The 12,856-nt window shown below is 40.4% G+C and overlaps 1 protein-coding gene across 2 annotated transcripts in view; it reads right to left on the bottom strand.

Annotated features, from left to right (window-relative positions):
- Window positions 1–10,255: 10,255 nt before the first annotated feature.
- rspo2 (R-spondin 2) overlaps window positions 10,256–12,856 on the bottom strand; it is a 72,408-nt gene continuing 69,807 nt past the window's right edge. For both annotated transcript variants that reach the window (XM_074683863.1, XM_074683861.1), the window contains one exon: window positions 10,256–11,672. In XM_074683863.1, the coding sequence (XP_074539964.1) occupies window positions 11,557–11,672 (116 nt within the window). In that variant the 3' untranslated portion in view covers window positions 10,256–11,556. The remainder of the gene's footprint in view (window positions 11,673–12,856) is intronic.

The raw sequence follows: 12,856 nt of genomic DNA, 5'->3' as shown, positions 1-12,856 counted from the left end.
CAGATTCAAAACACTACAGGGTTTTATTTCTTTAAACTCAGAAGCATCAAAAAAAATGTGGATTAAATTTACAAAATCATCACTCAGTGTGTGTGTTTGCTTTTACATCATAGCTCAAACCAGTATTTTGGGTTGTTATGAGGGGTAAGCAGAGATTTCTGTCTGTTCAGCTGAAAAATCTGAACCTTCTTGCAACAGTTATCATAAAAGATGAGAAGAGACATAATGAAATTACGAGTGATTATTAGATTTAAGAAAGTCATGTTAATTCTGGATATGCAGTCTTGTGCTTTCAAAGCATCACATTTATTTACAATTGTCATTTAAATAATTAAGAAACACATCTCTTCCTCCTCATACAGTAATCTCATCTCTCTTTCATCATCATTTCTTCTTCTAAAACTTAAACTGACTTAATTTTTTTTGCACATATTTTTTTCTTTTGTTATTTTTGTACTGTGCCAAGTTTTAAAGCTAATGTGGGTTAGAACTGGGAGGCAAAACTAAAGAAAAACAGTTGTACAGACAAAAACAATTAACAGTGAGGAGTGGTTTCTCCAACAGTGCATTAACTTCTTTTAACCCTGTAAATCCTGACCCATCCAAATACAGCCAGACAACTATGATTTTTTAATCCACAATAAAAAATAACGCTTTGCCACTTTGTTTATAAATTATTATTTATCACACTTGATAAACTGGACAATTTTGAAAACTTTATCAGTAAAATTTTTAGTCAATATCCATCTTTTCAATGCAGAAGATACTTATCACAAAAAAATGTGTAACAATTTAGATGTCATTCTTACCAAACCTTTTTGAAAACTAGCCAGGATTTCCCTGAAGAAAAATAAAAAAAGAAATGTGTGGAGTCATTTTTGAAAAGAGCCAAAATGCAACTTCAGCTGCCTGTAGTGGTATGAGGATCCTCAAGGGGATAGAATACATGCTTTCAATTTTTGTCACAGGTTTTCAGGGAACTATTTATCATGTTAATGAGATTGGGGTCTTTGAATGTCATGTGTCAAAGATGATATGTTTGGAATTAAAGACCCTTACTCCAGGCTTTCATGAACTAGAACTTCTCTGTAATCAACGACATCTAACAGAGAGTTTCTACTGCATATAAGGGTGCATATAGATCATATGTTCCTCAATGCCAGGGTGAGTTTTCATGACAGTTAATGCATTTGGGGAGTTTAATAGTTGACAGTGATGATGGCAGCACCACAGATGTGCAGCCTGCTGCCTGGGAGCAAAGAGACAAGGTCCCCAATGTACAGGAAATGTCCTCAATAATGCGGACTAAATGACACAACTTTTGAACAGAGCTTTTTCAATTAGAGAAACCTGATAACAACTTATAGGGATGGGATACTTTATTCTGATTTATAATAGGGTTTGACTTAAATGAATCTACACCATCAGTGGATGACAGAGCAGGGAGGGATGAGGGAAATTGTCTGGAGTTGAAAGGCCTCAGGTGGCGCGTGCTTTGTCCGTGAAGTACATTACATAAAAGTTTACTTTTTTTTTAATTTCAAGATACTAATGAAATATTGGTGAGTTATTGATGTTTTGAATTAGAAATACATCATATGTCTATCCCATTACTGATGCTTTTAAAAAAGCTGTGAGGAGGAACTGTTTTATTTGTACTGCCTCGCCACCTTCTGGCCCAGGGTCTCACACACACATAAAGATGTGACTACTAACAAGGCGTGTGTTTGGTTTGGAAATAAATGGAAACATATTTTCTTTGTTCAAAACAACTTTTTACTTTATTGATAGACTCTCAAGTTTGAACAGACCACTGCAGAATAACTGCTGACTGTGGGTTGGATTGAACATTATCACAAACAGCTTAGCACCTGTTTTAGCCTTTAGCCCATGCACTATCACTCTCCCATTTATCTTTCTGCTGCTCTTCTGTCCTTTTTCTGTCTGACAGTTTGGCTCCTGTGTCCACCATCACTACAAAATTAATCACAGAAATCGTTTTCAGCAGAGAAAAACACAGATCTCTTATCTTACTTCTACACTTCGTCAGCTGGTGTGGTGTTGTCATAGAGACTTAGACGTGCCATAAATCAATTCAGTCCTGCTTGACCTGATCAGGAAGCTAGGAAGAAGCATTCAGAAATAACCAATATTGGTGCTGATAATCTCATTTTAAAGTGTGGATTACGATCAGACATGTATCTAGAAGGGAGACGTTTTCAGGATCACTTAGAAACTCCTCGCAGCCTCTTTAAATTAGGGCTCGGTCCTGGTTGATATGACTCTCGTGGATTAAAATGGTATTGACCTGCTTTTGAAGTTGTAGAACCTTCATCAAATACAACTCAAATGTGACACTTTGATCACTCCTATGTAAGGGAAAAAACAACAAAAAAACAGTCACTATGGAGAGCAAAAAGAGGCAGACCTCAGGAAGTCTTAGTCTTTCTAATCTTTAAAACCACTAGCTACACATCCGGGCATTGCTTTTTCTTTTAGCAACGATAGCACGAGTTAAATTGATCAGCTGGCCAAACTTCCTTTTAATGTAAATTGATGAACATATGATTTAATGTTTGACTTTAGACAACTCTGTGGTATTTTCTGTCAAAACATGTTCACTACTCCGTGGTCGGGGAAATGCAAAACATTTTCTGACTAATCTCAGCGGTGCATGATGAATTGTGACACTTCTAAAATGAAAATCTAACACATTGGAGAAGAACTCTGGATTTGTTTCTATAAATGTTCCTCTTGATTGGATCCAGAAGGCCACATTATATTCAATATTCCCTGTAATATGTCATTTCACTGCAATTGTTTCAGACTCACAACCAACAGATTAGTCATCACTTTCTGCAGTTAATCACTTAAAATAGCAACAGCGGAGAGCTGAGTGTGAACCAGAGGCTCCACCGCAGGTCACACTTCATGGCAAAGGCTGGGAGCCATTCACAGCTACACTCACACACACTCACACAAAACAAACAGAAACACACACACACACACACACACACACACACACACACACACACACACACACACACACACACACACACACACACACACACACACACACACACACACACAGCCAAGGCATGGAACCACTGACATGAGGTCAAGACCTCCCGACAGCTAAGTTGATTAAACACGTCTCTACAACCCACACATTGGCCAATAAAATGAGCAACATGCCGAGGATGATGGCTGCGTGGAACACACCGGGAGCATCGCCGGCTTCAGTCGTTCCAGAGCTCAGACCGAGCTACAACACCCTGCTGCCTTGGCTCCGCTTCCACCTACTCACCAAACCTGGAGGGAGCAATCAACCTGGCTTCTTATTAAGAAGATAATGCCTGTTTGTACATGTGTATGTGTATGAATGAATATTTCCTCCATAGACCCTCCAAGTGGAGGCAAAGGTTGCTCCAGAACCATGGCGCTGCATAATCCGTCCCTGAATGAAGGCAGGGGGTGAGATAAACATTCCTGGACAATGAGACCCTCCTTTACCCCCTGCTGCACGCAAACCCACTTAAAATCTGCCTACCCACAATGCAACGCTTGGCTCAAGTGAATAGCCCTCCCTGAAACCGGTGCAGTGGCACTACAGAATAACACAGCCCGCTCCTAGGAGCCACAAGTGTCAGCTATGGCTCAGATACAGTCCCTTTGGGCCCTTACTGGGCACATTATATCCACTTCAACTGGCCTTAATATACTTTAATAAGACCTGTTTCCGATTAATTCTCCCTTGAAACCGGTAGTAACACGGCTACTAGGCACATATAAAAATTGAATGAATGGAGTGGGCCTGCCAGAGTCAGGAGGGGGAAAATAGGAATCCTTGTGGATTTGTCCTCACCAGCTGGCTCCTGAGTCCAATATAATGGTTGTGCCCATGGCTCTGAAAAAGCACCAGTTAGAGGAAATATTTGCGCTGCCTGTAATGCATTTAAGGTGCACGGTATGATTCAGTAAAGTCATAAAGCCTTTGCGTGTCACATCCTGCAAGAAAGGATAGAGCAGCTCTGCCCATATTCCTCTCAGGAGATCAGGGACAAGGGCTTTGTGTTGGGTTTGAATCCCACTGCAGAGGAAAAAGCAGTATACTTTAGAGCAACGTGGGGAGGAATAAGCCAAAAAGTACTAACAGCACCCACAGGAAACACCACACCAGGTTGGTATAGAAGTGCCTGTCTGACATGTGATGGATGGCAGAATAAAGTCCAATGTCCCATGCTGCACCTGCTGCTACGAGGTCTAGCTGTAAAAACAGAACCACAGAGAATGAGTCATAAATACATCTCATTTGACTCAAAGAATGAAAATACTCATGCAACGTGAATGTATAAGTGAAGGGAAGTTGAAGGAATCTTTTCTGCTTCCTGTCCAGCAGGTGAGGCAGCTGTGGAAGAACTAAAAAAACAAGATCCCTGTGTTCTTCCCGCACAGCTGAGCTTTTTTCTTCTTCGTTTAACAGTTTCCCTTTTCAAACTTCCCTGCAGCAAAGCAAATAACTGTCACAGACAATTAGCTTTTATTGAGGTACTTATTTATTTTTGGGATTAACTTGTTACTTAGCAACTCCACATGGAGCCAAAATCTGCACTGAGAGTTGACTTTGGATTGCAATTTAGCAATTAAGAGCAAGTTTAGTAATAAAAGTCACTCATTAATGCCACCATTTGGTGGGCTTGTACACACCATGACGGCTAACATATGGCAAGCTTGTTCAAAATATTAAGATCTGCTCCCTCTTTGACACCACTATGTTCCTACTCATTGCTGTATCGGCCTGTGCCAAACACCATGGCTAACCCATTTAAAGATTAATGATTCCAGATTTCCCTCAACTCAAAGGGCAGGCGATGGCTCATTATAAAGTTATTAAAAACAGCACATTAGTGCAACATTTATTTTCCCGGGCAATCTTATTTGCCCCACCAAAGTCATAACTTCCATTTGGAAGGAACAAGCGTGTCACATGTGCCACAACTGCACACTAGAAGAAGGCTGCAGTTCATGAATGATAGCACAGAGCTTTACTCCATTCCCTTAACGTCCTGCTCTCGTGTTTGGTGTATAAAATGTGTACAATGGATGCAGTTACGCGCCGACATAACCTGCTTTAAAAGCCCAGATTGGGATCACCAATCCATACAGTTCAAAGCCCACTGGGTCATTTCCTGTTAGCGGTTTCACTTGTTGTGCTTTGAAGCAGTCTTTAATAATGGGACCCAACAGAACTAATGAAAATGCTCTCTGTCAGATTAAAAGGGAGCTTCAGTCTCAGCCACCTAACCACATTCAGCACAAACATTAAAACACGCGCAGACACAGGCATGTGTGCGCAGATACACACAGTTTACAGAAGTGGTTTACACAAGGAGGCCATTCTCTCTGATGTGTGGACGACTGCTAACCCTCTTAACAACACTGAGAATACCATCAGTGTCCCGTTTCTCAGAGCAGTAGAAAGAGAGCGGATTGATGGCGAATGCGAAAGGTGAGGGGAAATACGGAGTGACCTGTTCTCAACAAAAACTGCTGTGGTGTGAATATTTTACACACTTTTTTCCTGTTATGGATGCTGCAGTGTGTTGCTGCAGTGGTGGTCCTGAGCTTAATGAATCCACTTCAGTGCAGTTCCTCTTCGTGTAAGCCTTAAGGTTTAATCCTCCAGTCTGGAGCAGTGATAGTCTGGCCCAGGGGATGACATCTGTGAATCGTTCATTAACTCGTAACCAGCAGCAGATGTTTTTCGAAAAAACAACACGCTTCATACAACGTAGTGTTACTGTGATTTTTGCCTTTTTTCGTTCTCTGGTCGACCCGTTTGGCAAATGTTATCTGCGAATAATTTTTTGATGACAGTGTAGCACAAAATGTAACTTCAGGATTTCAACGACCAAAAAAGACAAATATGGGGAAAAGAGAGCAACAGTGCAAATAATGAATTCAGCCACATCTTAGATTAGATTTCCTGTGAGTCCTAGCTAGACTGCTTTAGCTGGTGAGGCGACTTTTCACTAACATTACATCAAACAGCATTTGTGCTCGTATTCATGCACCACTTCCAAATTAAAACTTAAATTTCAGGGACCTAAATTGATAAAAACGACCAGCTGAGAGGACAAACTACCTGAGTGTCACTGTATTTAACAAACCAAAAGCCTGGCCTGTACTTCTGTGAGGACTGACAAACGCGTAAGCGCAACATATTTTTGTGTTGATGTGTCTATCGCAGTGCTCTTCTAAAACACATGAGAGCAGTGTCATCTGGATGATTATCAGATCATCTGTTTCCAGTCCTACTAGATTTCCACTTGATATTTCAAAGCATTGGACCTATGGCTAAGTCCCACCCACAAACGCAAGGAGCCAATCACAGTGCGTATAGCCTTCCCATTCACTGGGACATTGTCTGCTTGCAAGTCTATTAAAAACATTGCACAAGGTCAGTTTTCGTTTGGTCTTGTAAGGTTTTCTGAGATTTTTACTTAAAAAATGGTCAAACTGTTCATGAGGTACATGCAACTCCAACACAAGGTATCCCGCAAGGCTCGGTGATGGGATGTAGTTTTTTACCCTTCCACAGAGAAAAGTGTCTGCTTTGGATAACGTTGTGTTGTTGACTCCAACATCAACTCAGCATAAATGACACTAACAAGGATGTCTACATCTGTTCTGAGGTAAGCTGACGTCATATTTAGGGCAGTTGTCACTCTGCTGGTAAGAAATGTAAAGTTATCTTTAACACTAAAACTGCCACTGCAGTTAGACAGTGATTTGGGATTCTCTCTGGCATTAGCTTAAGTTAGCCTACTTTTAGCTCCTAGCTGTGTTGTTCATCATGTCTCTTTGTTTGTTGGGGGTTCATTGACCTATTTTGTTCAAGTTTTTGTTCTTTAGTGATCGTACATCATTGTTAGCTCCTGTCCAAAAGGCTCTAGATAAACTAACGTTAGCTTCTGGAGCCTAGCTTCATTAGCTTATCTGTAATAGCAGAGATAACAAGGGCTGGCAAGCATTGTTCTGAATGATTCATTGTAAATACTGTAGCTCCAAACTAACATAAACACACTGGAAACACATACTTAAGCCAGCTTACTTTGGACAACACACACACACACACACACACACACACACACACACACACACACACACACACACACACACACACACACACACACACACACACACACACACACACACACACACACAAACATATTCATATATTAAACAACCAAACCCCAAATAAAAAGTGACAACCAACCCCAACCAAGATTTCTTGCTAGCATCAAGGGTAACAACTGTGCAACAACTCATAAGGTGGGTAATTACAATCTAAACTGTAGCTTACCCTTAACACTTTTTAAGGTTAACTGTATAAAAGCCTACAAGAAAAGCTCAGAGGAGCTGAATATTTACAATATGACATTAAAAAAACACATAAAAAGTCTTCTCACCTCAAGTTTAACTTTCCAGAAAAGTTTATGAAGTGAGTTCTGATCTAAAATTCCATAAATTTCCATACCACAATTTGAGAGACAGCGCCCTCTGGTGGCCAGACATAATGAGTATGACACCCTACCTGTGTAAAAACTGACCTAGTTCTCACCTGTGTATGCTTTTAGAAACTTTTACAAGCTTTCTCTTGAATAAACAAACTGAAAATTGATTAAAGAGAAAGAGAAGGAATGACTGCATAACTAAAAACCACTGCTATACACTTGCTGGCTACTAAGCTTTGCAGATATTTTATAATGAAACTCGAAGTGTTTATTCACAAAGCCAACAATCAGTAAGCCAGTAACAGTTCACAGACACGAGAGAGCCTATTTTTTTGTCCTTCGTTTAGTTGTTTTTGGTTTATTTAAACGTTGGGGTTCAGTGTTTCCTTTCCTATGATGCATACCCTGTTAATGTGTTGCTAAAAGTTGTCAGCCACCGAATGCAGTAATGCTACAGAGTGTGACACTTGATCACACTTCAGTAGAGTTTAATGAAGAGAGTTTATTAAACAGGCTTTAAAGTGTATATAAGTTTGTTTGAAAATGGAATTAATTTTAATTTTTCAAAACTTTTTCCAACTTTTTTCCAAGACCCTGTTGTGTAAATGTCAGAGGGGGAGCACTGCTGTGAAACACCTGTGAAAGATGTTCAGGCTCTTAAAACTGCAGTGTCTTACGCCTTAGGGTGGACGTGGAGAGTATAAAGAGTAAGATACTTCAAATCTGACAGATTCCCTATGGAAGTATCATGTGTGATTCCAGGGGAGTCGACCCCGAGCAGGAGGGCTGTGGTCTGCGTCTTTCAGGGTGATATATACGTGACAGAACGTGATTCATCTGCTACTGTGCATCCGTAAGCTGTCTAGCAGATTCTGCTCTTTTTTCTCTGCTGGGACAATGATTATACTGTGTGGATCTCAGGTTAAATTAGCCATGACCTGCATTACAACATTTCTCTCTGCCTATATGGAAGGAGGATTAAGCTGAAGGAAGCAGAAAAGAAACACTTTCAGATGTTGTGTATTTTCAGAGGAGAGTATTGAGGCCTATAGAGAAAAAAGGAAGATTCCAAAGTTAAAGTTTATTTTTGAGAACAGACTTTTTCAATTTTAGGTCAAACATGTATGAGAAATGACCTAACATTTTAGTTTCACATCTAGCTTCATGTTTTTTTGATGGGGCAGTTTTCAGAAGGGACATGATACCAGGCAGGCTATGCACGCTTCTACAACCACTGTTTGTCCTCTCCTGTTGTAAATGAGATCAGAAGATACTCCATGTTTTTAACACTCTTTTAGGGGCCATTTACACTACAACGGTTTTAGGGATGCGTTTCATCCATCCTAAAACGCAAACTTTTGGAAACGACCTCCAGAGTGGGATTTTTCTGAAAAGCTGTCGACACCGTTGCCGTGTAAACAGTAAGGCGGCGTTTTCAGTGGAAACGCTGACGTCACACTCTGCCTCGCGCACGCATACAACAGGACAACAGTACCGTTGTTACGATCATCACAAACTACCGTGTTGTGCTTGTGCTGCTCAATCTGCTGACTGTCTTTCAACAAAATGTGCATCTGTTGCTCCACTTTTGAACTTCGTATTCCCCAATACACCAGATGATCGGCTCAACTCTTGGTGGAGATCTCCCTAAAGCGGCTTCTGAACAAGACAGTTATAGCACCACCTACAGGCCTGGCATGCTTACTACAGCATTTTCAATCCCTCTGCATTTCTGTTTTAACGCAGATTTTTTTCACCGCATTTAAGCATTTTCAGATGAAACGTTGTCGTGTCAATGGGGCCTTAATCACGCTATATGTTAAGTCGACAGATAGATCAACAAAAGCCTGTGTTTACAACTTCTTACTCAAAAAAACTAAAACTTTATTGCCCTGATTACAATTTAATTTGAACATATAACCGTAATTATAAGACTCTCTCAAGATTGAAACTTCATTTTCATAGATTTACGAGTTTATCTGCAACATGTTACTATATTTAACTTAAAGATTCACAATTTTGTGTAGATGGCATACTGATTGAGGTTGTAATCCATGAGGTCTGTCCCTGCGGGTGGCCCAGCCCGTGGCCTCTGTTCCTCATGCAACCCCCCAATCTCGCCCTGTTTCCTGCTCTATCCACTGTCCTCTTCTCTCTCTGATTAAAGGCCTAAAAGCCCAAAAAGTCACTTCAAAAAGAATAATAACAACAGTAAATTTACAAAATATGACTTTGTTCTTGGGGATTTATGATTTTTCTTTTGAACTCCAGATTTATTTCCTGGCCCTAATTTGATGTTGTGAATTTCTCATTTGCGGATCCTTGGAGTGAAAAACACACAATAAAAAATGTCTGATTTAACGCCTGTGCTTGGAGAGAGAACCACAGCCAGTTACATGCAGCTAAAGAACCAGAGTATGGTGTTGGAAATGAGTGCGCCATTCAGGGATACGTCATTGTGAATTACAAACCCTTAACGGTGCAGTCATGCTGGTAAAGCCCAATTGACCATATCCAATCCTTTGGCTGAAGGTAGCACGTGTGTCATGCAGCGCCACATGATGGATTTCACAAATGGTTTAAAAATCACATAATTGCACGCTGAAGTGAGACGAGGAAGTGACAGTTTCAGAGTTTGGCCACTTAAATTAGTCTTAGACAAAAACGAAAGGCTTCATCGTACAGTCACATGAAATGTCTTTTAATAAAACACAATGTACACATATGCAGTCCTATGACCATACATTTGCTGGATCCTAATTATTTGACCTAGAGTGTGTTAAAGCATAGTTTTATTTGTCTTTTTTCTTCTTTAAAACATTGAAATCAGTAGATGAGGTCAAATGAACGTAACACGACACTGCGTGACATCAGACAAAAACCTTTTCCACGTGTTAAAGATATGCACTGTTATAAGAACTCAAAGAATATTTCAGCATATAAGAGTAACAGTATGAGGCAAAAAAATCTCACCCAACAAATAAAGTACAAAATAGAATTAATAAATAAATCAAATATATACCATATAAATGAAATAGCTATGTGGCGGCTATGTTTATTATTTGTTTTTAATCATTTTAATCTGTAGCTTGGTATTACGACCTTTTTATCTCTAAAACATTTAGAACGGTGAACGAGTCAATACTGAAAATACAGTAATAAGCTTTCTTAATTAGATAAACTATGTACACATGAGTCTTTTGCCATGCTAGTCGAACAACTAAATTTCTTCTTTTTTATCCACACTATACAGTTAGAGCATAAAGCGGTCTAAACGTAAACAGTTTGTGCTGAGAATAAAATACTTTGCAACTATTCATGGTACTTTTTCTTAATATTACTCTCAAAAATGTACAGAACATAAAGGCCACACATGGGAACACTCCGTCTCCATTTACAGGGGAAGGGTTTTGACATAAATATATATAGGAACAAAAAAACAGTCTCTTTCAGTTCAAGATGCCATTTTCTTGTCCATCAGCATCATTTGCTTCAGTCAAATCTCTTTGTCTCCTCATCCTCCTTTTTCTTCATCCTCCCATGCCCCCCTCTTTTCTGAAAGCTGTTCAGCTCGCCAGCTCCCTCACCAACCTCAACCTCCCATCCACCTCCCTTCATCCGCCTCCCCCGCCCCCACAGTCTCTGGTTGCCTCTCCGTCTTCCATCACCCGGCTCATTTAATGACATTGTTAATGACGGGAAATGAGTTCAGTAATGTCAACTGTAAGGTCCACATGGCTTGGCGAGGGGTGGGGCAGAGAGAACAGAGTCACCTGGCCTGTCACTGCAGCAGGGGGAGAAGCAGCGGGAGGCGACGGCATGAAGAATGTGTTGAGTGTGGTGATACTGATATCGCACGTTAGACATATATTTGGAAGTGGCGGATTTGTGAGTCATGGTTGTGTCCTGGTGAGAAGGAGGAAGGAGGGGGTGGGCTTGGGTGGGGAAGGTGGTAGTCGTCAGTCAGATTATGGGTGCAGCAGTGGCTAGCAGCTTTGCGTTGGTTCTTTGTTAAATGGGAAGTCCGTAGGTTCAGTTTTCACTGGCTGGTGCGGGCAGACGCCAAGTGGTCACTGTGCTGGTTCTGGGCGCGAAATCGAAGCCTCTGCTTGTTCTTCTTCTTTGGTTCTTTGGATCGTTGTTTTCCTGAGCCACCTGGGGGTAGAGGGGAAGAAAAATCAAAGTTGTTATTCCTTTAAATACCAGCCAACGAACTTACATCACAGTCACACTGATCAATGACATGTTGTTTCTTTATGATTGTTACAGGAGGACTGAGGCTCTGAACTACAACTTGTTTTATCATTTAAAAAATTGTAAACACCAATTACCTAATTTAAGAGAGTTTTCAGTCATATAATCCTGGTAGGTTTTTCTTGATCTTGGCTTTGTATTATTTGTTTTTTTACACAACTCTCAAAACTACTTTTATTACAGAACCTAACCTACAACTTATGTTATGCACTATATATCACTTAAAGTCTACTTCTGGTATATAGTACGCTCCTGGGGCTCTGTGTTTTGGGAATCATTGAGGAAGAAGGCTCAACAGGGGGTTCGTAGCTTATTTTTTTGCCCTGTGGCCCCATAGAAAATTGATCTGGCCCTGCATGTGATCCAACAAGCTTTTATTTCACTAAATTTCCTGCCTTTTGGACTAAAATGTGATTTACTGTTGGCTCCACTTTTATAAGGGGGAATTACTCAAAACTATGAGGCCTCAGCGAGAAAAAAACATCACCGACGTCAGTTTTTATCAGGTATTTTGTTTGTGAGAAGATCCATGCAATTTCACACAGAAAACTGTTCCATCGTATAACCTCATTGACCTGGCCTTAGTTTAAAGAGACTGCTGGCAGCTGTGTGGTGCTGTGCTGTGCACATTTCCTTTTAGTGCATTAGGAACATTGCTGTAGTACTCTGTGCTCACTCTGCTGAATATCCATCAAAATCAAAAGTGGGAAATCTTTGCAATGTTGAATTTGATCGTCACACAACTACTGAAAGGATGATGCAGCATAATGAAGGATATAAATGAGCGCTTTATTTCTGTTGATTTCACGGAGAAATTGTGGTTTCTTCAGCATATGGTGCTGCCCTGTTGGTTGTGACTGCCTGTTAAAGCAGCTCCCTCTTCTTTGTACGTTTATTGTAATTTTTTTGTCTTTTTTTCATCATCTCTGCATTTGGAGTGGGACGTTACTTTGTATGGTCATTGACACCAAACTGGTTTTGTCTTCAGCAATAATTTTACTACTTTTTTCTCCTGTGTTTGTCTGGGGATCCTGTAACCATGGCTGCATTGTTTTCATGTGAAATCAGCTGTTAGAAGCCTGCAG

The sequence above is a fragment of the Halichoeres trimaculatus genome, unplaced genomic scaffold (genome assembly GCF_033239565.1).
Source record: "Halichoeres trimaculatus isolate MK-OKI-2021-1 unplaced genomic scaffold, fHalTri1.1 fHalTri1_scaffold_12, whole genome shotgun sequence".
NCBI lineage: Eukaryota > Metazoa > Chordata > Actinopteri > Labriformes > Labridae > Halichoeres > Halichoeres trimaculatus.
Note: the sequence above shows the minus strand (reverse complement) of the source record. Positions and strands in the feature narration are given on the sequence as shown.